The 26,960-nt window shown below is 41.6% G+C and overlaps 2 protein-coding genes across 5 annotated transcripts; both read right to left on the bottom strand.

The window, feature by feature from the left end:
* Nucleotides 1-463: 463 nt before the first annotated feature.
* On the bottom strand, nt 464-7,689 carry LOC136527157 (diacylglycerol O-acyltransferase 1-2-like). Of its 3 annotated transcripts, none has more exons than XM_066519777.1 (16): nt 7,146-7,689; nt 5,856-5,936; nt 5,636-5,709; nt 5,473-5,548; nt 5,241-5,308; nt 4,287-4,410; nt 3,536-3,634; nt 3,297-3,398; nt 3,081-3,217; nt 2,849-2,930; nt 2,710-2,730; nt 2,402-2,464; nt 1,763-1,810; nt 1,508-1,570; nt 1,143-1,222; nt 464-1,074 (listed from the first exon to the last, which is right to left on the bottom strand). In XM_066519777.1, exons 1-15 carry the CDS (start codon nt 7,416-7,418, stop codon nt 1,178-1,180), a joined length of 1,356 nt encoding a protein of 451 aa, XP_066375874.1. In that variant the 5' UTR covers nt 7,419-7,689; the 3' UTR covers nt 464-1,074; nt 1,143-1,177. The 3 variants fall into 3 exon arrangements, with proteins under 3 accessions (XP_066375874.1, XP_066375875.1, XP_066375873.1); XM_066519778.1 differs by having other exon boundaries at nt 1,143-1,196; nt 7,146-7,672; XM_066519776.1 differs by lacking the exon at nt 2,710-2,730 and having other exon boundaries at nt 1,143-1,196; nt 7,146-7,682.
* Nucleotides 7,690-16,345: 8,656 nt separating this feature from the next.
* Nucleotides 16,346-26,493, bottom strand: LOC136527345 (serine/threonine protein phosphatase 2A 55 kDa regulatory subunit B alpha isoform-like). Of its 2 annotated transcripts, none has more exons than XM_066520040.1 (14): nt 26,160-26,493; nt 24,740-24,843; nt 24,571-24,669; nt 24,147-24,266; nt 23,471-23,671; nt 23,248-23,339; nt 21,395-21,513; nt 19,408-19,531; nt 19,132-19,255; nt 18,294-18,362; nt 18,117-18,208; nt 17,950-18,027; nt 17,333-17,400; nt 16,346-17,239 (listed from the first exon to the last, which is right to left on the bottom strand). In XM_066520040.1, exons 1-14 carry the CDS (start codon nt 26,269-26,271, stop codon nt 17,103-17,105), a joined length of 1,539 nt encoding a protein of 512 aa, XP_066376137.1. In that variant the 5' UTR covers nt 26,272-26,493; the 3' UTR covers nt 16,346-17,102. The 2 variants fall into 2 exon arrangements, with proteins under 2 accessions (XP_066376137.1, XP_066376138.1); XM_066520041.1 differs by having other exon boundaries at nt 24,571-24,666; nt 26,160-26,492.
* Nucleotides 26,494-26,960: the final 467 nt, after the last annotated feature.

The raw sequence follows: 26,960 nt of genomic DNA on the forward strand, positions 1-26,960 counted from the left end.
GGGCCGGCGGCTCAAGACACGAGGTTCGCCGTGAGCCGCAAACCCCACCGACAAACCCTAGACCGATCTAAGAGGGCGCGCAGCCAGTGACGGGAAGCTCCGCTGATCCTCGCCGTCGTCACTGCTACGCTCCGTCTGCACTGCATCGACGTCCGTGCAACCTCTACTCCACCCGTCGCTGTCCGTGTGCTGCCTCCATCAACAAACCAGCGATGGCCAACTCAACCGCGACTTCATCTGAAGGCTCAGGTTCATCACCAGCACCTCTCTACCCTATCTCCCTCTCGGTGTAGTGTTCTAGGTCTAGATGTGCATGTGCTTTACAGATCCAAGTGTTCATCCGCCTAGATCTACCCTAGTCGATCCACAGAATATTAACAGCCACGTCACGGGATAAAACAGGAGCGTTACATTAACAGTTAGATGATCCTCGTTATGCTTTCCCGCAAAGAAAATACACACATCTAAAAGGGACGCTGATTCGTTATTCCTTCCAGCAATGTTAGTACACGACGTGACAAGATCACAAGTTACATGAAGCCATGTATCAGGGCTCAGAACAAGTTCATCAGGTTTTCATGTCTGTTCTATGAAAGTCGTTCTCCCTGTATCCCAAGACGTGAGCCTTCTTTCATTTGGGAGCTCATTTTGACCTCAAGTCGTGACATACATTGGACATATACATCTAGCACGACATTATGCACACAGCACTGCTGACATATAGACTGAAGTGTACAGAGTCCACATGTCATAAGCACTGCTTGATAACCGTTGACGTTGCATCGCTGGTAATGTACACGCTGCATCCCCAGCACGGCCGCCTGGAATGGGAGCATTTGCAAGCTGACTATCAAGCTGATGGTAACAATGGCAAAGGGGGGCTGCTGCTGCTGCTGCTGCTGCTTCCTGCTGCATCGCTCCAGTCTGCTTCTGATAATTTGTGTTAAAGTACATGTTTCTGCCGAACTATCTACTTGCCTGGGCCTGCCTGTTCATGACATCATGGTAGTATAAAAGGACACACATCGGCTGCCCAACTATACTGAAGAAGAACCAAAATATCATGTTGCCCACCTGCCAAGTAAGATGATGGTTAGGTAGTGGGAAAAGGCAATGAAAAAGACATAATTGACACAGCGTACCATTATATTCTTGAACGTGGCATGGAGATATCTTGTCACGAATACCAACGGTATCTGAGCCAGACATCAATGGTGTCAGCCTATGTGAAAACAGTGGAAAGCATATTGTATCCAAGACGTAGTTTTGTTCTTATGGATGCAATGATGGATATCAAAACGTAAGGGAATAGACACTAATGGAACTCAAAAGAAAAAACAGGGATATGAGGATTATACGTAGTACTCCCTCCATTCCAAATTCCAAATAAATTAAAAGTCATTCTAGCTTTTCTACATACGTAACTCTTACTATATATCTAGAAAAGCCAGAATGACTTAATAATTTGGAATGTAGGGAGTAGTTCATATTGGTGTTACTTCTATACCTGAAACATGATCCCAGAAAATGCCCAGAATTTGAAAATGTGGCACGGCACCGCAATACATATCTGCGAATTCACAATGTAAAAAGGAATGTGGTGATAATAAATTGGCACGTGCATACGAAAGGTCAAATGTATTGTTGGTAATGTGCTGAGCGGAATCCGAACAAGAGCATGTCTTAGGAAAAAATGAAATTGAAATGACCATAAACTAAGTATATACTGTTACATAATAAGACTTCTGAAGAACTTCAGTACCTCATGAAATACAGCTGAAACCAGAAACGAGATTAGAATAGCTACACCCTGCAGTGTAGATACAATATGAATTTGAGAAGTAGGCACTGAGAAAATCATGTCAGTTCTGCAAAAATGAAAAATATCCACAAAATTTTATGTATGTTCATGTATTCACATTGTCTAATTAACATCAGTCAGTCGGCAGAAGGCAGCATGAAGAAATTGTTGCTAAGTCAATACCAGATATCCTTTGTTTTTTATTTAAAATCTTTATCCAAGCAGTCTTCTAAACTTATTCCCTATTTGTTTCCAGTAAATATTATTTGCATAGTAAATCAATTTAGTAATGAAAATTAACTCTTGACCAGTACTATTCTGATTTTCTCACAACAGTTTCAGCCACTTGTTCAGTTGTCTTCATCATTATTATGATGATTGAGTGCTAATACTCTGTCCAACCCTTCCCCATTTTCTAAAGAACAACATTTGTATATTGTGAATTCTATATATTAGCATCGATGTGGAAAGTAAAGATATTACTTTGGGACTGTTTTGCATAGACGGATTGAGTAATTGTTTCAAACTAAACTGCATTTGGAGAATTCAAAAGCAAAAAAGAACAAATGTAAAGTTTTGTAGAGATATAGAAGCAATTACCCTGGAAAAGCCTTTCCTTATACATGGAAAATATATGTGTCTGATGATCCACTTATGAACAGGCTGACAAAAAGTAGACTAGTTGTCAGTTACTCAGAGTATATAAATATCAATTAATTAGAAAAATATCCCGAGCACAGTGACAGCGGTTATCAGTCACTACCATCACAACTGTCCTTATTTAAGTAAGGAAGTCTCCACTAAATAAAAGAGTATCACTAACATCACAACTGTCCTTCTTTAAGTAAGGAATTCTCAACTAAATGAAAGGGTATACAATCTGAAGATGGAAGTAAGAAGAAGATTACCATGTTCCACATCCTCCAGTACTGAGGTAAAGCCCCAAAATACCATCGCATTAAAGTGCACGAGAATATAATTAATGTCAGTCCTATTTAAAGTTCTCAATTGGAAAGAAACGAACTCAGCTTTTAACAGGCATCCCACCTCTTCAACAGTTTTGGCATTCCACCAGTCCTTGTAGAATTCACGGTCACCGAAACAGAGGAGTTCAGCTAGAATGTTCAGCCTGAAACCAAACCAAAAGAGCAAACAAGAAAGCCATGGAAAACAAAATATCAAGGTCCAATGCAGGTCAAAACCCAATTGACCTATTATATAAACCAATCACTATCTAACAAATTTAAGGTACTGTTGAACTGAAGCAAGATATACTAACCATAAATGAAAAAAGCAATAGAACATGCAAAGCCATACATATAATGTTGGCACTGAGAGTTTTAAGACTCTTTCTATAGCATTCAAGAAATTCCCTTTCAATGGATGCTTGGAATTCTTCACAATTGGGTTTATATACTGCAAAATAGAAGAAATTGATAATTTAATCCAAAGTTCTGTATAAATAGAAGTTACTTAAGGAATATAGAAGGCTCACTTGCTCAATTATGAAGCCCATCAAGCCTGTAAAAACCAGGCACTTTATAAGTTGTCGGGTCACCCAACCCTTCCTAATACATGTAGTTCGAGGATAAGTTGGCTGCATAACATGCCAAAGTGACATCAGGAAATTCATGTTTTGTCACTGGCATAACTAGATAGATGTGACTATGTGATGAAGAAATGCAGAATGTAGACATTAAAAACAAAGACAGGGCACTGGTCCAAGAATAGTACCTGGTAACAAAGTGTTGGGGCCAACATGAAGTACGCTAGACTTTTAAAGGTTGGATCTTTCATACTCTCAGGATCAACATAATTTCCATATGCAGCACCCTAAAAATAAGAATTGCAATGAAGGAATAAGCCTTGTGTTCTTGATATTTTGGAGCTCCATCTCTAGGATAAGTAGTAGTTGTTAGTGCCTATGTCATGGCACCTTATCTTCACTTTAGAATCTCATCTCTACTTTAGTTGTTGCAAGTTTGTTTTACTTTCCAGTTGTAAAAGCAGACCTCTGGTTCTATATATGAACCAAGAAGCAGCCATGGTTAGTGAGGCTAAGTAATATTGAAAAAATTCCCAAACCTGTGTCTTTGCCAACAAGCAATAGTAGTTACCATGAAAAATGAAAATATAGGGATATAATCATATGCCTACCGTTGCCTAAGAGTATATATGGTCAGCCTATGTAACAAAACACTGTATGAGAAGCTAAGAAAAATGTTTGACCCTCCTGATGGTAACATAAATTGATTGGCACCACATTTCATCGTATGCAAAAATTGAAACTAGATATAAAACATTCAGGAAATGAAACTGGAAAAGAAGTTTAAACAGGAAGTGGAGCATATTCTAGCTTCAGAAAGATTTGGCCACCAAAAGGAGTTTTAAGAAAAGTTTGATCGTCAACAAATCAATTTTGAGAAATGTGCAACCTGGCAACAAAATATTTGAACTGATTCAGATTAACATGTCAATGCATTACCTTTTCAGTACTTTTGGACAATACCCTTATATCATAATTTGTATGTGCATAAGAGACAAGCTTCATCCACATGATGCTCGCAAGAAACATTAGCACAAATCCAGATAGCACTGCTGAGTCGCACCTGAAATTTTTTTGTAATATGACTGAACTGATAATCCAGAATTCATTCATGAGACACTATCTTTTTAAGTAACATTTCTTGGCAATCATAACAAACTTAAGCTAAACGGCATAAGGCATGAATCATACAACATTCTTCACTCTCACTGACAATATAGTCGATGAAAAGGTAACTTGCTCCTAATGCCTCTTTTTGAGAAATAAAAATGACTCAGCCAAATTCTACTACTTGAACATCAACATCAGAAATACTACAGTTTGTTTATTCAACTTCCAAGCATGTGAACGAATATGTCCATTTTTTGTTGTACAATGGAAGGATCAGCTTCACGCTAGGAAAAGGGTTTCAAGCTACATGAAAAAAACAAAATATCTGCATAATAAAATGTGCATCAATATTGATGGACTAACAAATCTTCCCAATTAGATGGCAGTTAGTGAACAGATCAAGACAGAGTAAGACAGTAAGGATTTCTTCTGCTAGAGATAAATGAACATTTGCAAGAGATTTTATCACCAGATATATTTTTTTCTCGAATACGCAGGAGAACTGCATATCTTTGTATTATAGAGAGGAATCACCAGATACAATTAAATAAAAGTGTTATGTACCACCTTTTTATCCATCCAATTCGCACAGTATAGTAGGTAATTAAAGGGAAAGACTAAATGGTTGAGACACAATAATGTAGTTGGCCACCAGACCACAACGTACAGCAAATTATGAATAAGATGAATTGAATGTATTCCATACCATGAAATACTAGAGCTCAACGAATGTCAAAAGCAGATGCATCCAAACAAACTGCAAAGCAGAAAAGAAATGCTTACTTAAGAGTCACAACAACTGGATAGACAATGACAGATGTTGTAATAATGATATGGAGTAGAATAACCACCTGCAAGAGGTGTATAGAAGTCATAAACGGTAAAATGGCACTTGAAAGATGCAGAATAGAGGACGGTCTACTTTTATACCAAATTCAATCCTCAACACTTATACCTAAGAAATAACAAAAGAACTTCTCTAAAAATACTATACAATCCTATGAGACAAACTTACATGTTCACCAATGAGCTTTCTTCTAATCAGCTTCTCAGCCACGAGGGCAACAAGTGGAAAAACTGGTAAAGTGAGGCTGCAATTCACAGATTGATTACTTCTGTAAGGCTTACAGCTCTTATATCAAACCCATCTGAATAAAAAAAATGATAAAAATATCTACCAGCACATTAGAAGGGGCCAGTCACCCAGCGATCTTGCACTAAACCAAAATCCAGCTCTTATCAATAGGCCATACTGCACCAGCAAATTTAAATAAAACATGGAATGTGTCATATTTACACTAGACAAATGCTCAAAAAGAAGACCAGATGTATTTCTGAAGGAGATGGATTGAGGGATCTGTAAATTAAGGTGAGGAAAATGAAAAAAAAGTAATAAACCTTCATTAAATTCTCAATAATGAGTCTGCTGTTCACTGCAATCAGAACAACGATGCATAGATTCAGAAGACCAGCATGGCTCTGCAATCAGGAGAACTGCTTAGTTTCAGGACTTCAATTCTCCATGGCAACCAAGAAATATGGCTTGCAAAATTAAGGATTCACTCTCAGTTAAGGAATTATAAGATAAAATGACATATGGAATACTGATATTATAATCAAGCTGCATGGACTCAATTATGAAAGTGTTGTCCACTGTGTAATCCCAGGAACAGTGTAGGAGGAGCGTGATGTATAAATATTCACGCAACTCACAGGATTATTTATCATCCAAATAAGCATCCATCTAAAACTCTACCTTCAAAACAGATTTAGAGTAGGTGCAGAAACAACAAAGTCTAATAAAAGTATCACTAAAAAATTACATCTCATGTGTCTGTACCATAATTTGAGCCCTATTAAGATTACACTGGGAAAAGGGCTCCTAGAGTAGCAAACAAAAATAATAAGTCAATGACAATAAAAATTGTCCAATAATATGCCTATTAAAAAATGGAGGGCAAACCAGTTAAAACTTAAAAGTGGTCCAATACAGCAGTATGCAGATGCACAGTTATATGGTCCTCAACAAGAAGCAATGCCCCAAGCAGGAAAGCCAAGAAGTACAAACAATGTAACACGCATTGTAGTTAGAAAAGTCAGCATTTGATACTGCGGAGCACTGCAGCTCCGAATCTAAAGCATCTGGCTTTATTATTAGTCCCAACAACTGCTCGCATCAGTATAGTAGTACCACCAACAATGAATTCAATGACTCATTGGCTCATCCAGTCATCCGTTTCAACAAGCAAAAGCTCTTCCAGTGGTAACGGTTACGCTCGTTGTATGCTGCTTCAGCCGGCCGATGCCAAATTCTGCGTGGCATGCATCTGGCACCGGCGCACTGGTCCCCCTTATCCCAAAACAAGCAAACACCGACCTCAATCGCAGCAGCATATGCCCCCCACGAAACGAATTGCGCCAGTCCGAGTACACGCGCACAATTCCACGATTCCGAAGGTCAGGCCCACAATAAACATCCGTGCACGCGAGATGGCAACCGACGAGTAATAAGCTACCGATAGCACAAAGTGTGATTTGAACACAGGAAAAACAGAGGCAGAGTTGACTGGAAGCAACAAAAAAAAAAAAAATTGCAGGACTTTGCAACTGGCGTGGATCGAAGCACGAGTGCGGGGGATCAAAGCAATCGCTTACAAACGACGAGCCTACGCATTGGCGCCTCCTCACCTGCCGGAAGATGGCGTCGGAGCTGAGGGGGCTCTCCTTGACGCGGCGGTGGGCGGGCGCCGACGCGCGGTAGTATAGCATCTCCTGCTGCTGCTGCTGCTCCTGCGGCGGTTGCGGCTCGCCGTTCTCCCACCGACCTCCGGAGGAATCGTCGGCAAGGTCGCCGGCGTCGGCTGAGGGGGCGCGGCGGAGGCGGAGGGAGGACGGCTCGCCGGCGTCGGCGCCGGGGCCGGTGCGATCGGAGGCGGCGGCCACGGAGGGGGGCGGGGCCATGCGAGGAAGGTTCCAGAAGGTCCGCGAGCGGGGGGTTTGGGGGTGCGCGAGACTTGTTGGGGGCGGCGGTGGCGGTGGCGGTGGTGACCTTGGTGGTGCCTGGTGGGGAGGGGAGGAGCCGAGGTGCGGGTTTTGATGCGGGTGTTGGGCCGCGCGGCGGCTGACGCACAAAAGCGCGGGGCGGAGATGGCGGCCTCGAAAAGGGGACACGTGGACGGGCGAGGTCGCCAGGCGTCCTCCTCCGTCACCGTCTTGGTTGGCAGGGTCCGGGCGGGCGAGCCGACGCAACAGGCGGCAGGCAGCCTTGTCGGTCTCGTTTCATCGAGCGCTCGGCTCGAGCCGCGCTCGTCCCGCTTGGAACTTGGCGATGGAGATTTGTGTGTTCCGGAAAATCCACAGTGGTAAGCACCACCTATATTTATTATTTTATTATATAGTGTAATAATCACTCAAATGCATGTGTATTGCTAGTTTGCTAGTACGTCGAAATACTTAATTCTATAGTCTTTTGAGTATCCTCTGCCATTTTATTTTTGCATTGGACTCACCAGTACTATACATATTTGTTAAAAACATAGAATTTTGACATAATATATTTTTGCATTGCTACCAATATTGCAGCTCAGCCTAAGATCTAGTTTGGCCACTAGAAACGTTTTGAGTTCTTGCAAGAATCAGTTGAATCACTATCAAGCGGGTTCGATGACAAACGTTTCATTCAAGAATCACTAGAAACGTTTCTCATTTTTATGCCTAGCAAGGAGAAACTATTGAGTGCAATGCACATTGTATCTCTTGAAACTAATAACTTTTTCATACGGACTTATATTTAAATTGTATCTCTATAACTTTCTAATTAAGAAGTTCTTTGTTTGAAACTATTTTGAGTCCCAAAATATTATTTTAATATTTTAGATTTTGAAACTTAAAATCTAAAATTTTCAAACAATCTCGGATGTTGATAAAGTATTTACCAAAGTTAAAGTTCTCAATACAATCTACAATTTTGTAGTTGAAAAGTTTCTTATTTGAAGTTGTTTACAATCCTACTAAATATATGTTTTAAGTTCTTAGATTTTGAAATTCAAACTTGTAGAATTTCTAAACGATATTTAATGATCACATGGTTAATACAAAGCTGCAGTGCCCGATCTGATCGAAAAGTTTGTTGTTGATAATATTTTGATTTGAAGTTATCTACAGTCTCAATTATTTATGTTAAACTTACACATTATAAGATTCAAAATTTTGAAATTTTCAAACAATCTCATATGTAGACACTTCCTGTACCAACATTGTAGTTCTCTACAAGATTTAACATTTTGTAGTTGAAACTTGTCTCATTTTAGTTCATTTAGTATTAAAAATATTCAATACAAGATTACGAATATTGATAAAAAAAGATAGCGTCTTATATGTGCTTACAAATGAGCATGTGGTTCAGTGGTAAAGAGGTGTCGTATGTGTTGAAAGGTCTTGTCATTGAATCATCAAAGACTTGTATTTTTTGGTTTTTTTTTTCTTGTTTTCTATAACCTAGATGTGCATCTTAACACGCCCATCTATGTAAATGGCAGTTCGAATCCTCAGAGACGCATATTTTTTGTTTTCTAGGAGACTAAAACCCATTAACAATAAAAATCATATGTACAGTAGCGTATAAAATATCTTATCAGATAGGGATAGAGAATAAGACGCCATAGTAGTCAGATATGACCATGAGAGTGTGACTGGACCAGGGTTTCGTAGAAACAAAGTTCTTATAATATATAAATATTCCCACTAACTTGATTCCATAAAGTAATGATGATACGTTAATATGTCTCTCAACCAAACATAAGCTAACACACGCACACCTACTTTTCTACTTGTTGGCTTCAATGATGGCCGACTAACCTACTCCCGTAGGACCGTGCCGCATGAAGCTGGTCTGATTAAACTGGAGCGGACTACTACTTTTCATCCAAAAAATATAATTCTTTATCTAATTCAAAATAAACTATTCTAAATTTAACTAAGTTTATAGAATACTATTAGTATTGTATAACTCCAAATATTTATACTAAAATAGTTTTATGGTAAATCTAACGATCCTTATTTTGTATAATAAATTTAATTTTAGAGTTAAATACACTAGTTTTGTCAAACGTTGGCTCCAATCAAAGGTGTGGTACAATCATTTAGAGCTATTTATTAGTTGTGTTAGCTTAGGCCAGTCTTAATTAGAGTTTTATGTGAGTTTTATTTGCATTAAATATGTAGCTACATATGTATTTTTGATGACATAATTGTGTATTTAAGAGAGAAGAAATGAGTTTCATCGCTCGGCACGATTACCAACTCTCTATGAATCATAAAATTAAATGTCTATGAAACTATATAACGAAACTTTGCATTGAAACTGGATGTTTCATCCAAGTTTCGTTTCGTTCTATATGATATGACAGCGTTGAAAATAACTTCATAAAACTATCCACTATATTGTCCATAGAAAACTAGCTAACAACTAGTGATCGGGAAGGTTACTGTCATAAGGCACTCAACACTTAGATCTATCTACTACTTTTAATTTATGTATGTATGTCACATATATCTCAATAAGAGATAACTTAAAAGTTTAATTCTTTAATATTGTAACTTTTACACGTTGCTTAGTGCTAATATGACCCTAAAAAAGAAAAAAAATGTTTGGATGAGATGTAAATGTTGGCCCTCTAAACATCTAGAGGTACGCAAGGCTCTTCTCTCTCTTCTCTCCCTCTCTCCTCCATGTAAAAAAATGATACATTTTATGATCTAGCTGAGTTGGTACTGTTAAAGGTGTCCTTATTAGTTACAATCCAAATAAGGATTCAGATGTTCTTAACAACTAACTGTTAGTTTTAAGGGATCCAAACAAACCTATATTCTATGGAAGGAAACCTACTTTGATTAATAAAGTTAAATTGCATTCTATTTTTAAAAAATATAAATTATAGTCTACTCTACTCTTAGGATGTGTTTGGTTTAATTTAGTTTCTGAAAATGCTTCTGCTACTAAAATCAGAACACCAATCAAACTAGTGAAACTTGAAGCTGCTTTTACAGAAGTTGCTACTTTTGCATAGTACAATTTTCACACCACCTTAGATCCTACTTTCAACTTTCGGCTTTTTCAAATGTGTGGAAACAGAGAAAAGTTTTACCATTGTTTAAGGGAGATATAGAGGGGTATATTTTATGTTGCTTCAACCGAACAGCGAGCATCTCCAAGAGTATCCTATTTTTTCTCCCCAAAACATATAGTTTTGTAACACCCCCTTACATAGTTGGGAAAGCAACAGAGCCAGATGTCGCCGGGAGCTGCCGACGTCGCTGCCACCGCCCACAACAGCACTCATCTGGCGCTGGAGGACCACCCCCGCCACCAGATGCAGCATCGAGGCCGCCCTGCGGGTTCTGGTGCTGGTGTGCCTCCACAGGCGCCAGGCACCACTGTCTCTGCGACAACATCCAGCAGCAGCGGCATCAGAACTGGTGCGCCCCCGCAGCCGCCACGAGGCTGTGCGTGGGGGTCCAATCCGGCCCCTCCACGCCGCCACCTGCGCCGGACGGCGACCCGTCAGAGGTGACGGATGCTGGGAAGGTGCAGCCACCTCCAGAGACGCCGTCCCGTCAGCCAACCGCCGCGTCACCGCTGGTCACCCCTAGCGCCTTCCTTTCACCGGATGCGGCTCCCTTCTACCCAGTCTCGGGTGGGCGCACCAAAAGCCGCTGGTGGGCGGACGACGATGCTGATGAGTCTGACGACGACCACCCCACGACCTACTTGGACGCCGCTTGTTGCCCGGCGAAGGCGGTCGCCGCGCCCATCGCAAGCACCCAGGTTCGCCTCGTCGCTGCTTTGGTCCATGGTGGAGCTGATCCTAACCGGAAGGGACCTGGACGGAGACGGAGGAAGCACAATCGGCCACGCCCACAACTGCTGTGCGGCCTGCCTCGTCGGCCAATGGATGGCCGCGTCCCTACTCGCCAACGCCTTGGTCGCCATGGACATGGACGGGTCTCTGCCCCCAACACCGATGGGTGGCGTGAGATCCTTCCTCGGTAGGAGACGGGACCTGCGGTCGCCTCGGTTGAGCCTCGTCGTGACCCAAGTCTGCACGCGTAGGGTCGGAAGATCCCCGTCCCCGCCTGCTAACGACTCGGACGTTGCGGACGGGTCTCCGCTCCCAACCCTGATGGGGGTCCGCGCTGCGGCACCCGCCAACGCATCTCCGCTCCGGACGCTGACGGTTGGCGTGAGGTCCTGTCGCAGGGGTCGTCATGTGGCACCGGCGGGGCACGCCCCGCCTAGACTGCATTTGCGAACCAGCGGCCTCCTAGCCGCTTTTCGGCGGACCTACACAGGAAGTGCTTCAACTGTCTCTCCACCGTGCATAGGGTGACAACCTGCAAGCTGTGTCCACGCTGCCTCCTATGCAGGGGGTTCCGACACCTCGCACGGGACTGTAAAGGGGGCGGTGGACGGTAGCTCCTTCTAGCTCCGGCTTATCTGGTGCCACAGAAGGCCACCCACGACGACCTGTCCGAGAGCGTACCTCGGGCACCCAGTCGCGTACTCAGGGTGACACGCTGAGCTCGGTTGGTGCTGTGCCAGGCGTGGCTGCAGCTATGCCAGGTGCAACTACGCACGACGACAGACGTCGGAGACGTCAGAGACGCCGGCGACGATTGAAGGGGGCGACACCGCTGTGGCAACGAGTGTCGCCACCGACAGTCACGGTCGGTCGGCAGGGGCCGACCAGACGGCATCGGACTTTTTAGCTTGGTCGCTGCTGGTGCTCAGGCGAGGCACAGTGAGCTGACCAACGAGACGGGCATCGTCGAGCCCGACCCGTTGACGCTGTATCCGGATGCCACGCATGATCGTGACATCACGGAGGACCCGATGTTAGAGGAGTTCGTAGCCTCGCTCGTCGACAGTCAGATCGTCGTGTGGCCTTCCCTTGAGCGCCTGTCGTCACCTACGACGCTCTCCCCCTAGCTACAGGATGAGGCCCCAGCGGTGATGCCCCCCCCCTCCGCTAGAGGTTGAGGACCCAACGGTGGTCTCCTGTGAGCTATAGACACCACCCCCGTGTCCCATTCAATGGACAGTAGACTCGCCGAAGAACAACGACTCCGCCAAACGCCGCCTCGACAACTTCATCAACGAAGTGACATGTAAGAGGGATTCTCCGCTGATTCGTGAGCCTCCCAAGCAACCTCCTGCTAAGACGGTGTTGCCATGGCGGAGCAGGCGGTTGGCGGCTCAGAGCCTCTCCTAAGTACTAGCTTTCAAGCAAGGTGAGGTGTTGATCATGCAGCGTATGAGCTACACTAAGGGTCCATCAGCGCCATCCGCATCGAAGCTAAAGGCGTTTGACAAGCTCTTCGACAGCAACCTGACTGCGTCCAACGCCGAGGCGCTGGACGTGCTCTTCCCAGCCGTTGGAAAGGGCTCGTCCAGACAGCCGCGAAGACGCAAGACCACCTCCTAGGTCGCAAAGCTGCATTGGTATTGGTTGTTTCCTTCTATGTAATATCGAATCAAGAGGTTTTTTTTGCTAGGATGGTCCAGCTTCGGTTGTGTTAGGTCGACCTCCTTCGACGTTCGATAGAAGCGCGTTACATGTTTGTTTAAACTCTTCTACTTAATACAATGATACGCAAATCTTTTGTGTATTCAAAAGTTTTTTTCTAGACTTATGCCTTATGTTTAATTTAGCTCATGAACTTGCCTCTATAGTAGGCTGTAAAATGCCCAGTGGTGATTGAGCCGCCTGGGATTGTGTACCTCATCACCTCGAGGGTTTGGTGTCCAGCGAATTGGCAGTGACAGAGGAGTAATGAAAAGGCCTCGATTAAAAAAAATCGCGTTGTGAGGATCTCGCCCCACAGTTTTTCATTAAAAAAAACAGGTATTTATATTTCTAAATTTATTCTATAATTTAATAATGCTATTCTTTTAGAGGCATAAGAGACGTGTCTGTCAATAATGTGACATTTTGAGCCTGCGTGTATATACATCAGCATTTGCATATGTACTGTAGTAATTCTTAACAAAATGTTTCCCTTTGTAGGTTTCCATGTGGAATTATCCTATTCTTTACTGATATGCATATTAATTTTAATGGGAAAATACACGAGAAATATTCTTCATCAAGAAAAAAAAACACGAGAAAAGAACTGGTGCCATAGACTTTCGAACTAGAACTAGAATATCACAAACTTTACTTTTCTTAATATATGAACCATGACATCTGTTTCGCCGAAAGTCTTGAGCATCTATCCAGCAGGACATGTATTAGGCATGCCGTCCACGGTTTCAACAAGCAACCAAATATGCGATTTGGGCATTTGGCAAGATAATATTCGGATGGCAGCAACCAGAGGCGAGGGTCACCATCGTCTATTCATCTGTCACCATCATATTCCCCGGGTGATTGCAACTTGCAGCCTTTGAGCCTTCAAGGGTACATCGTCTCAGGTTCACGCTTCACCCATGGCTTTTCTCCGTTTCCTCTCGAAGGAATCACGCGGATCAGCAACGGTTTTTATCAGCTCCGGTAGCCGCTAGTGTTTGGGCGAAAAGGAACGGGACGACACGAATCACAACTTGCCGGATTGGATCGCGCGCCGACGATAAAATTATCACGCTGTCAGAAAAACGAAACCCCCACACTTCGATCCCAAGTCCCTCTAACAAGTGATCTCTGTTTTTCTTTAATCCTGCCCTGCAGCTGTTGAATTGCCAGACTTTTTGGCTGGCACGAGCACGCAACTTCATTTCGCTTCCTTTTTCGACATCCATCCTGATTCCTAAGTTACAGGTACGTTATTGAGAACTCCGAGAAAATAAATGGGTCTAATTGATGATGAGGGTCTAGAAATTGATTTATTTTAGAACAATTTTTATTCTTGAAATCTATTATTTTAGGGACGGAGGAAGTATTACGGTGAAGTATTTATTACTAGTATGCATTCTAAAGCACTCATGCCTCGTCCGTGTGATAAAAGGCCACCAGTAATAAAAAGCTTGACATATGGCTAGCTAGCTCTACCATGAAGTGTGTGACAAACCGTACTTACTAGCAATCCCCTACGTTGCGATAAAATCCAATACATATAAGAATCAGACTCTATATCATCGCTACACAGAGGTTGTTCTAACTTTTAGAATCGGACTTGTATCCATTGTCGATAGACGCGAGATGTTCTAACTCGCACATGGGTATGGGTCATAAGTTCGAGTCAAGTAAAAAAGTGGGATGGGAGAAACTTTTCATTGTTCGGTTAGTTACGAGGAGGTGGACGGAATAAAATAGAATAAAATTTTGGCTTTTTAATATTAGGTATAGATAAGTACCACAAATCTTTTCTAGAATATTTGTGTCTGGGTAGAAATTTGAAACTATTCAACTTAACCAAGTAAACACCATAATCTTCCTTTTAAGATGGACAACCACCCCAAAGTATAATCAATATCAAAGTAGAGTCGCCTTCTATTGGAGTCACTTCACTCTAGCCACCAATTATTAGGTAGTGTTTGGTTCAGAGTCAGGGATATCCCAAGTGGGATACCTACCTCAGAATGGTGTTTGGTTATGGGATAGCTAGCGACAAGGATGTCTCACTAGCGAATATACCCCTCAGGCTGCGAGTGGGTTCTTGTAGCCACGTTGCGAGGCACAAACAGGAAACATAGGAGGAAGGAGAAAGGAAAAAAAGAGAGAGAATGACAAGTGGGCTTAGCCTATCAAGTGGCTAATCTTATTTTTGATATCCCCAAACTAAAAAGAAACGAGTAGGTCACATCCCTCCTCAGTCAAATAGAAAACAGAGCTATCACATCCTAGAAAACAAAGATAAGACCATCCCATAACCTAGCCAAATGCTACCTAGGCAGGGGGGGGGGGGGAGGGGGAGCCCATAGGAGCATGCACCCAACCCCTCCCCTTCCCATGTCGTGATGGAGAGGCTTGAACTTGATAATTATGGAGCATGATACCAATCTTTATTTTTTTTGGAAATAATACAGCAGGGGAAGCCCCCACTATAAGCTTTTATATTTATAAAAAAGAAGAAGCTACACAAAGCTGTACAAGCAAACAACCATCAGCAGAAACTAGAAGCCTAAGAGAGGCAAGGAAACTAGGCTAGGGAATCCATACAGGATAAGAAAGTAGGACGCTTAGCATCACAGATACTCAGCCTGTTCGGTTAGCTGGTTCGTATCGTTGCTGGTTCGTGAAGAAGTACTGCTGGTTGATTTGTGTGAAAGAAAAATACTGTTCCGGCTTAAAATTTATGATCGTTTACGACAAGCCACGGCCAAACGAACAGGCTGACTATGGGCCTGAAGTTGAGCTTCCTCACTAAAGCTGAACTTCCAAGAATCTAAGGACGGCCCTTATCAAAGGTAAAGTTATTTCTTTGTTTCCAAATCTGCCAAGCTGCAATGGTGAATATCTCCGTAAAGTAGGGATTCGTAAATTGTTGCTTGGCTTGTATCAACATCTGAAAGAAATCACTTGCAAAATTCCATTGGATGCCCAGGTGCTGCCAACAAGCTCGGCTTAAGTTGTTGGCAATCTCACTGGAGTTGGATGAAGATTTGAGTGAAGAAACAATTTTAGTCTGACAACGTAAGGGATTTGTATGAAGGTGTCTCACTGAGTTACCAGGTCGTGGGTTCAAAGCAGTCTCTCTGTAGATTTTATGAGAAAAAAGACGTTTTCCTTCCCCAAATCCCATTCATGTGAGAGCCTCCGACACTGAATCTACCCCTTTTAACGTAAGTCATTTGTATAAAAAAATAGGCATATTTAAGTCCGACAACGTAAGGCATTGAAATGTGATCTTTTTACTAAGCATTCAACAAAATTACCCTACCTCCACAAAAATACAGCAAAATTTATAGAATTTCCCATACAGAAATTTTGAAACTAGTTGGAGTACATGCCAATGTTACATTCAATTAAAAAGCATAATGACGCACCACTATATAAAAAAGAAGACTACCTGCCACATGGCCAGCCTTACATGAACCGATAGTCTTGAAACGTAATCATATCTTGAGCCTAGCCATGCTTTAATTCAGTGAATTCCGTTCTTGCAAATGCTTCAGTGTACAAAGGCCATTCAGAAGAAAGAAACAAGAGTACAATTATACCGGTGCCGCCTTATTTTAACAGTCCAACGAATGGAACGGTAACTAAGATGAAGAGCTACAATAATAACTAGATAATATCTATCTTTCTGAAATTCAAGTCCCAAAACAATATTAGCCCTGTCTAGGTGGCATTACATGCTAAGGATTGTCAACCATGCTACAGCCATTGCAATGCAGGTCCTCCAAGTCCAATGCAGAATTTTACCTTCGATATGTCCTTTCCATCGACTCCCAATACAATTGCCACGATTGAATATTTGGATCAAAACTTTCCATGTTTAGAATTATAATTTACACATGTACTAAAGAATCAACAGGCCGCAGTCCGTTAGCACAGCAATGGGTGATCTTGTGGACATCAGCAGCTTCTGGCCCCATCGGGTGGAACTGACGACAATGTCCTGCACCATCTCTCTGGTTGCAGTTGAAGGGCCCTGCGCCTTCACCGAGAGCAAGCCAAAAAAAAAAAAAAATCTGTAGGACATTCTCTACGCATAATACATATACAAGCTATTTGCAGCAGCACATGCAATGGAATTCTCGGTCGGGTGCCATGCGAGGTGGAGCAGCTTTGTTGAGAAGTCAAATGAATTCCCATTAGCATCAACGCCTTGATTTTCTCCACCTGAAATTACATTAGGTCGGTGATGGCTGCGTGGACAAAATAATTGATACTGTTGCAGGAGTACTTAAGTCAATGTTGACGAGAACAAGTCACCTCTCCGGACACCACAGGTAAAAGAAGCTAGTGTCCGTGTGGGCCTTGCTGGATTTTCAATCTGACGCCTAATCGCACCCAAATCCAACAAGAATAAGCTTAGTATTATAATTGCATAAAGAGCAGTTATGAAACTTAATTAACATGGCAATTAAAATGTGAAAAAAAGAGAGCAACAGTAAAATGGTACTCTACAAACTTTTGAAGTTTGAACATCTAACTAGATTCAATATAGTGGAGCAGTGGACACCTATGTTTATAGAAGAGATCATTGGTGCAGATAATACTGCTGAAAGAGACTTTATGCAACAGCTTTAAGACAGAAGAGAATCATTAGCTCCCGTTTGGTGTTTTGTTTCATAAACCACTCACCCAACAGTGACACTCTGTTCCCAAATAGGATGGCTAGGGTTGTCCCCTAAAACTAGGGTCACATGCGTTCAATATTATGAACTAATGAACATTAAAGATCTTACACAATTGATTAAATAAATGGAATTGTGTCCCTGTCCCCAGTAATGGATAGGTAGAGGTTAAGGCACAAGACCAAACCAAGGCCATGGCACAACAGTGAAGAAATTATGACTAAAATTAAAAGGCACATGTAAAATATATACCTCATTGGATTCCTACTTGCTTCCAAAGTTGTTGCCTCCATGCTTCCAGGAGTACAACCAAAAACACGAAATATATTACTGCAGTTGAAGACACAGGAAATGGAAGTGTTAATAGACAAGATTTCTGTAAAATGACACATGCAGTCAATAATGGGTGAAAGAAATACCCATAAGAACCAGTTGCAACACGAAGTCCATCCCCACTAAGACAACACTCAAACTTGTCGAAAATTGAGTCATTCTCATACAGATCGCAGAGCTGAAAGTAGTGATAGCATAAAATTACATTAATTTTGTTCATCAAATGGCTTCTTTTCTTAATCATTCAGTTGAGAGAATTTCACCTTAGGTCTCAAATGTTCATGGACTTGGAAGGTTGAAACAGGGCCTGAATTCATGTTTAGATCCCATAGCTGAGTATGGAGCAAAAACATTAGGCTCTTTCTGCTAGTTACTCCCTCCATTCCAAATTGTAAGACATTTTGGCTTTTCTAGATACATAGTTTTTGCTATGCATTTAGATATACACTCTGTCCAGATACATAGTAAAGGCAATATATCTAGAAAAGCCAAAATGTCTTATATTTTGGAACGGAGGGAGTACTAAACATAGCTCAAACAATAGAACAGTTCCTAATCATGCATATTGGTGTCAAGTGTCAACAGATAAGTTTCCATTGGACCACGTCTAGGGCAGTATACTTGACAGTAGATTCATTTTTATACAGGCATTCAGTGCTTCAAAGAAGTGGTAAACCAGCTGTTTCTTTCCTCAAACAGTAAGACACCAACTAGCTTTTGACTTTGAGAAGTTGTAAATCAATGAAAATGTTACTCCATTTTTTTTTACATGACGTATTAAGTTTGTCCTAAGTCAAACATTACCATCAATTTTTTTTAAATGTATGTAGTTTCACAAGATGTGAATCATGTATTATGAAAGTATTTCTCATAGTGAATCTAAAAACATAAATTTTATGTTCTTAACCTATATAAATTTTTTGAAATTGATGGTCAAAGATAGAAATGTTTGACTTAGGACAAGCTAATATGACATGTAAAAAAGAATGGAGGGAGTATGTACTAAGAGTGACAAAATTCATTTAAGTACTCTGGACCTGAAAAAATGAGTGTATGACAGCCAAAAGCAATGAGATAGAAACATGAGAAGCTACTACACACCTTGAGAGTCATATAATCACGGCTAAGAATATATCTACCATTCCTTGAAAACTTTAAATCAGAAATTGATGCAATAATTTCCGTAAAGAAGGATCTTGATCCAGGTGCTTCATGTTCCTCAAATCTGTTTAGAGGCCTTTTGTTAACTCATAAAAAAATAATATCTTATGCAATATAAATAACTGTACATGTTCCCAATCCTTCATACAAGTCGCCAACGTTGCCAGTACAGAAGGATACAATGTTATGGAGAGAAGTACAGGGTGAGTAACTAACATTTTGGAATGGTTGTCACACAGTGCTGATTGACGTAGATCAATAAGGCGGATAGAACCCTTTGAACTACTATAGGCCAGTGTATTACAATGGGATGGATGGAACTCCGCACATGTAATCACCTCTGAAATATGAATGTGAACAAATCAGGAAGTGTATATGCAAAGCAAGAATAGCAATAAGACTTGTAGTAATTATAGGAAAATGAGCCTACCAGATTTCTAATAATCCTCAAAAAGGCAAAGGGATAATACCATGCTTATATCAATAAATAGATAAAATATCATGTGCCAGATGCCCAGATTGAATGTTTTTTCATCCCAGTTGGGTAGCTACTTTATGAAAGCTACAATCCCTTAATTTACAACCTATTTCACAAATGAAGAATGTCGTCTATATCAATGTTTAATATGGTCAAAATTTATCCACAAATTACATCTGTAGTGCTATGCTTCTATGATTTAATTAGCAAAATTCCATCAAAATCAGATTCCAAATAAAAAAAATTCACAAAATTCAAATAGAACATAAATTGCCATTACTTAGTATCTCTAGCACAATACAGTAGCCCACAAGTTACATCAACGTTAAGTTACAACATTTTTCCAAGCCCATGTGCTCTGTATTTATAGATTGCGACTTATTACTAGCATTGAACATAAATTGGCGTTACTTAGTATCTCTAGCACAATACAGTAGCCCACAAGTTACATTACATCAACATCAAGTTACAACATTTTTCCAAGCCCATGTGCTCTGCATTTATAGATTGCCACTTATTCTAGGATTGAACATAAATTGGCGTTACTTAGTATCTCTAGCACAATACAGTAGCCCACAAGTTACATCAACATCAAGTTACAACATTTTTCCAAGGCCGTGCTCTGTATTTATAGATTGCCACTTATTACTAGGATTGAACATAAATTGGCGTTACTTAGTATCTCTAGCATAATACAGTAGTAGCCCACAAGGCCACAAGTTACATCAACATCAAGTTACAACATTTTTCCAAGCCCATGTGCTCTGTATTTATAGATTGCCACTTATTACTAGATTGAATGTGTCATGTGCCAATGCCAAGTTAAGGTAACAGAATAGAACAAGGAGTTTCTGTTCTATGCATCCCACTTGTTTAAGAAAACGAGAACACTGTTTACATACCAAAACGAGGGGGATGGGGGTGAAGAGAATGCTTATGTGAACTTCTCATTTCATTGCATTAATTAGTCAATGCAAACTACAACTGGAACTCTATTTGTAACTTCCTTTTTGGTAGGTGATCTTACCATTATTTCTAATAACACACTAGAGCAGAACAGAGATACCATGCCACGACTTAAAGATAGCGAAACCATGATAATATCCTTGTCAAAATTCATAAATGATTATGTTGCCAATTGACAATATGCTATTCTACAGTCTACAGATGCCCCATCAATAGGGAGCCTAAGAGAATGAAGGCCAAATCAAGAAAAGACTATCAGGATGTTTCTGTTCATATCTCAAATTAATAGAAATTTGCAGAAATAAGTAGATGCATCCATGTGCCTCCATGTACGCAAGCCAAGTGAGCAAAGTTATAACACAACAAAGCATCACTTGCTTCAAGTTTTGGAAAGATCACAAGTTCCCAACAGTGGGGTCAGGGCTAAATAACGGGAAACTACAAAATGGTGATGAACCAAAGCTAGCAACAAAAAGTCTTCCTATCTTGGAAAAGCTAGCAACCAAAACAATGAAACAACTATTAAATCCTATTCTTATTCAAATCCCCTAGAGAAACAAACATTACTTACTTATTATCTGAGAAGAACAACAAAGTCACAATCACTAAAATTCTTTTCAGCCATTACCAAGAAACATGTCACACCAGGAATATTGCTTTTTTTTTTTGCTAAATGGAAAGGTAAAACTTCCTCAGGTAAATTTGCAACATTTCGGGGGGTGGGGAGGGAGTAAAAAAAATATGACTAAGTGGAATTACCTGTTAGATCTTCCATGTTTGTAGGCTTCACATCAACAATGTTAAAGCTCTGGCTGTTTATTTCCAAGTTCCATAAATTTATTCGGAGATCATCTGCTGATATGAATGTCTCACCATCACTGTGGATTAACAAACAATACAAGAATATGTATCAATACAATGCCCACAGATATTATCGTTGATGAAGTATTTGGAATCTGCACCCTGCAGGAATATGACCACCAGAAAACTATGCTGGTTCTACATAGCAAACAAAACCGATCAAGAGTAGACATGTGACCAATGCCCTATTACAAAAGGCAGACAAGCTACTCTTGCATGATCCTAGTGCTTCATTATAACACGGCATAGATTCAGTTTGCCCTATCTAAGTTCAGTACATAGGCGAATGGGCTTATAGCTGAGTTGGTTATGTGGCTCTAGTAGCACTCCTCACTTCCTCAGGTCCTGGGTTCGACTCCCTATGGGAGCGAATTTCAGGCTCGAGTTAAAAAGATCCCCTCGTTTGTCCCACACTAAGGCACAGGTCTAAGGTCCGGACCAGGTCATGGTCGTTCTCACATAGGCTACAGTGCTGTTGTGTATGGGTGGGGTAGGGATTCAGAGGTTTTCTCGACCTGCGTGAGGTCTTATTCTTAGCAAAATGCCCAGGGGCTGTCTTACCCCACGCAGATCGAGTTCAGTACATAGAAGATGAAAAGAATGCAAGTACCAGCAAATAGCTAAAGATTTGAAGCACTAGCAACACTAGGGTTTCAACCAGTGAAGAATGCAAGTACCTGCAAAGACCTAAAGATTTGACGTACTAGCAAGACAAGTATTGAAACTGACAACACTAGGGTTTCAACCAGTGAAGAATGCAAGTACCTGCAAAGACCTAAAGATTTGACGTACTAGCAAGACAAGTATTGAAACTGATTATTAAGTTTCAGTTAATGAAACATAATACCAAGAAAACTAATTCAAGAACAACGTGCAAGGCTTAGCTGATAAGACGGACCATGGTTTTTAAGGCGGTACGGCGAGGCATGGCAACCTATCCCCCCTCACAATGCAGAGGGGACGCCTAGGCGTTCATAAGGCGAGGTGAGGCGACGCCTTACCATTCTAAGAAATAGGAAAATAGCAGCAGAGAATAGGCAAGAAAAAGAGAAAAAAGGAAAGAGAAAACAGAAAAGGGCAAATGAAAAGAGAAGTGCTTGGCCCAGCCCATTAGGCAGCCCACGAGTGCCCTCTTGTACTTATCCCTTCTCAGGTCATCTCACGGAGACATGGATGCACACACGCCGCCTGGGGGCTCTCTGCTTCTCCCTCCACGCAGGCGCAGCACCGCCACATCTCCTCCCTCATGGTTCAGGCAGGTGCAGCACCGCCCTCCCTCCCTCGCGCTGCTCTTGGCTGCGCACGCTCAGCCTGCCCTCTGCTCCTTCCCTACCCCTTGCTGCTGCTCCCTCAGATCCCCATCTTGAGCAGCCGCCGCCTCCGCCGCAGATGACCCAGGCGATGCTGGATTTGGTGGGGGTGAGCAAGGAGGCAGCTGCATGGCCTTTCCTTTTCGTTTTCCTCTGTTTTGCCTCCAGTCTCCATGGATATCTTGCTACTTTGGCTAGGCGTCGGGGACGCCTTACTCCCTGTGAGCGCCTTGTCGCCTAGGCGACGCCTTAAAAACAATGAGACGGACACTAAATACTAACTCTTCAACAATATATGTTAGTTTAGCCTATTTTCTGCTCGAGAGCAAGGAAAACCAAACATAAGGAAAACTGGAAGAGATGCATATGAACCCATGGAAAAGAAAGAGCGCAAAAGGGATCCCAGTGAAAAGATAAAATTCAATGTCTGAAATGACTGACCTATTATTTGAAATAGAATTTATATGGTAATCGTGTGCGTGAGCAAATACACGTCGACATCTAGCAACAGGGTTTGCTTCTAGACTGGTAACCTGCATATGGTTGAAAGCGAAGTGAGTTGGACTAAATAGCTGCAGTTTTGCATACCTTCCACTTATAAGTTATATAACTACAATTTCAAATGCTAGAGCAGATAATGTATAAGATGTCGAGTATAACTTACCACTGGCAAACGCAGTGATGGGTAGCCTCCAGGTGGAAAGGAGAGATCATTATTCACACAATCAAACTTATCAGAGCATCCACCATTTGGAAGAGGTGCCTTATAACTACTGGTACTTGCAATAGCAGTGGTACTACTTCCTACATTTTGGGAACTGTCCAAATTCATTACTGCAACTCGTTTTACTTTCTTCTCTTGAACCTGGACAGTAATGAAAGCAATGAGTAAGCAAAGCAAAAAAAACAAAAACAAAAAAAAAAAAAAAACTGCAATTGAAATTGATAGAAGAAACAATTATAAAAAATGGAATGCAGTGGTGCTACATATAATAAAAACAAAATAACAGATTGTACACTTTTTTGTGTCCACAAAATTTAAAAGGTAATAATAAATGATATGATTGGCATCGCAATCAAATTTATGTATTTAACAAGCCAATTTTGGCATAGATTTCAATAATTCTTTTTCAGAAATGCAAAGACTTAGTTCAACACAAGCCTCTACGGCACTACCAGCGATGAGAAAAATAGGGATGCTAATACTCAACAACTTACATGCAGTTACATTACATCCGCGCTAGATTTACAGTAAACATTTAAGAACGTAATTAGGATTAAAAGAATTGAAGCGGTTAGAAAAATTGAAAAGCACTTCTAGAAGTAGCTTGCATCCATACCTTCCAGTATTTTATTGTTTTATCATTTGTAGACAAAAGGGATAGAGCATTGTTGGCTGTCTGGCACCACTTAATCTTGTTGATCTTTTCCTCTATTTCCAAACTTTTCAGGTAGTCAAACTACAAGAATCACATAAAAATAAGAACCCTGATATAACTTCAAACTACCATTAATTTCCGAAAGGAAACAAGAATAGCACATGGTACTGGCATACAACAATGCTTTATTTTTATGATCAGAAGTGCATACTGCAATTATGAAACATAAACATAGTACCAGGGCCTATGCAAAATAAAAGTTATTTTTCCCTTGGAATTGTTATTTCCAACACCAACTTCTCAACTTTCTTGTGTCAATACAACTATATGGCAATAGAGAAACTTCTAAAGAAAATGACAGAAAAACTGCTTATTAATAACATGCCTCAGGTTCATGACTCTGAAATTCTGTTTTGTAGCGGAACTCTGGGTGTCTAGTAACTGGAACATCTTGTCTCTCCAGTTCTCTCCGGCTGGCATTCTGCTGGTATAAGAACTTATTAGGGCAAAATATTGAAATCAAAACCAAGATAAGTTCAACATGCCATGCTTACATCCCGTGCATCTGTCCTTTCAAATAAAACCACGCGTCCTCCTTTATCACCAGTGGCAAGATGATCACCAGATTTATCAAATTCAATTGCAGAGATGATGTCAACTGAAAACAAAGAAGAGTGTTAAATCAACATGCAAGGCAACATTCTTCACTCACACTAAAGTGAAATTCCTCGCTTATCAAAGAGCAGAGCAGGTATGGAAGGAAACTAGGTTTAGATGACAATATCAGTGTATGGTATATAGTAGACATCCTTCAAGTCCTGAATAAAAAAAAGGTTATTTATTGAATGATCAATAAGCCCAATTCATGACGTAAATCCTCAGGATACAACAAAACCCCAATGCCATATATAGCATTCTGTTAACCTCTAAATAAAACAGCAAAGGAATATAAAACAAAAGGCAAAGACATTCACTGCTGTCATCATAACCTCTCTTCCCAGCAGGCTATTCTGAAGCGAAAGTTTCCATACTAAGAAGCATCGGTCAGCAGTTTCACCCATTGAAAGCTATTATTTTCTCTAAAAGAGATCATCAAACGAACACAACTGGACCAATGTGGCACGGTGATAAAAGGAATTTCACAGATGGACCTCATTTTGTGTGTCCATCCAGATAAACATACATCTAAAACAATTAAAAGAGAATAAGCACCATGTGCCAATGGAAAATCATCCTTGCAGAACTTTAGACTGCAAATTTCCTACAAGGCCACAAGCCAAAAGCAGATGCTGAACCACAACCAGACAAGAAACACAGCATTACTTCTTATAGACACCTATAAACTCGTCCAGTTTTTCAATTCATGAGATCAACCAACCTCTTAAGTTCAGTTCAAGTTTGCACTATGATATCGTATGCCGAACAAACCCCTCAAGCAAAACATGTCCCACTAAATTGAAGCCAGATGAGTTCACATGTTCCAGAGCTTCTTACCACCTTTCTGCATTCTTTAAAACACAAAGCCAAGACAACTATCTGTGACCACATTACTCAAACCCCAGTCGGCCTGGTACCTGCGCGATTAAGCCACCCTAAGGCTAAAAAGGATTCCATTTGCAGCCAAACAAACTCTCAAAGGGCAGGAAATTGAGCTTCACGCTTCTCACAAGGCGCACTCTGCCAGTAGAGCATCAAGCTAACCCTCCGAATGACCGAATCCATTCTACACGCACCGTGGTAGTCCTACATACACCAACACAATCCAAAGCCATGCCTTTTCTGACAGGTAATATTAAGGGGGTCGCGCCATCATTGCCGCGCATTTCCTACAAGACCAAATCTCTCAAACCCGCACAACTGCAATCCCAACACTAGCCCTATTGATTCCCACCACTTCAGGGCATCCAATCGGGGCAGCCAAGCCCAGAGCCTCCACAAATCAAGCGGATCTCGAGCTCATGCGCACGTGTGTACCTTCCTGGACGTCCTCGCCCGCGGCACGCTCGCCGAAGACCTGGGCGAACCGCCACTCCAGCGGCTGCGGCTGCGTCGCCTCGCCTTCGTCGCCGGGGCCTGGGGGATCCATGGCGGCCGTCCGTCACGCGATCGCGCCGCGCGGGCACCGCATCAGGGGCGCCCCGGATCGGGGAGGGGGGCGAAGGTTCCCGGGGAGGAGAAGGTTCTGGAATACTGGGCGTTGGGCGTTGATTGGAGGTGGGGGCAGGCGGCGGCGGAGACGAGGAAGAATGGGAGATCGAGCGGAGGAGGGAGAGTGGGGAGGGGTGGGGTGGGATGCGACGAGAGAGGCGAAGTGATGTGGGGGAGGGGGAGGCCGAGGCCGAGGTCTCCCTCCTCTGTCTCTCTGTGCGTCTCTCTCTCTCTCTACCCTGTTGTGCTTGTGTTTGTGCTTACACAGGGAATGTGAAAGAATTCAGACTGCTATTATTCATTCAGGAGTGTGTGTAATAGAATCATATTATCATGCTAGCTCTAGCCATCACTCGGTCCTGCCATCTCTAATTTTCAACATGTTAATTAATTAATTGTGGCAATACAATATAAGTGTGGAATACAACTTGTGTCAAAGAAACAAGACCAAAGTGATTCAGCCCCTTTGCAACGAAGGAGAAGTGGCGGAATTCTACGCGATCAGAATCTTATACGTAAATTTGCTATGAAGTCATTTAGAACAAAGAATTGTGTCATTATAAATCCTATATGAAATTTTGTTTCATAGGAATTTTAGAGTAATCTACTAGATGTTGAACCTCATGG

This window comes from Miscanthus floridulus, chromosome 19 (genome assembly GCF_019320115.1).
Source record: "Miscanthus floridulus cultivar M001 chromosome 19, ASM1932011v1, whole genome shotgun sequence".
NCBI classification, from domain to species: Eukaryota; Viridiplantae; Streptophyta; class Magnoliopsida; order Poales; family Poaceae; genus Miscanthus; species Miscanthus floridulus.

Bases quoted from the DNA above. Each gene is read 5' to 3' on its own strand.
- LOC136527157 (XM_066519778.1), bottom strand. From the start codon at position 7,418: ATGGCCCCGCCCCCCTCCGTGGCCGCCGCCTCCGATCGCACCGGCCCC. The intron at 2,731-2,848 runs GTGGGATGCCTG...GCTTTACCTCAG, and splicing joins ATGCCAAAACTGTTGAAGAG to TACTGGAGGATGTGGAACAT. The intron at 1,197-1,507 runs GTATAGAAGTAA...TGTCTGGCTCAG, and splicing joins TTTCTGGGATCATGTTTCAG to ATACCGTTGGTATTCGTGAC.
- LOC136527345 (XM_066520040.1), bottom strand. From the start codon at position 26,271: ATGGATCCCCCAGGCCCCGGCGACGAAGGCGAGGCGACGCAGCCGCAG. The intron at 23,672-24,146 runs GTATGGATGCAA...ATTACTGTCCAG, and splicing joins AAACAATAAAATACTGGAAG to GTTCAAGAGAAGAAAGTAAA. The intron at 18,363-19,131 runs GTGTGTAGTAGC...CTCCATACTCAG, and splicing joins GTGATTATATGACTCTCAAG to CTATGGGATCTAAACATGAA.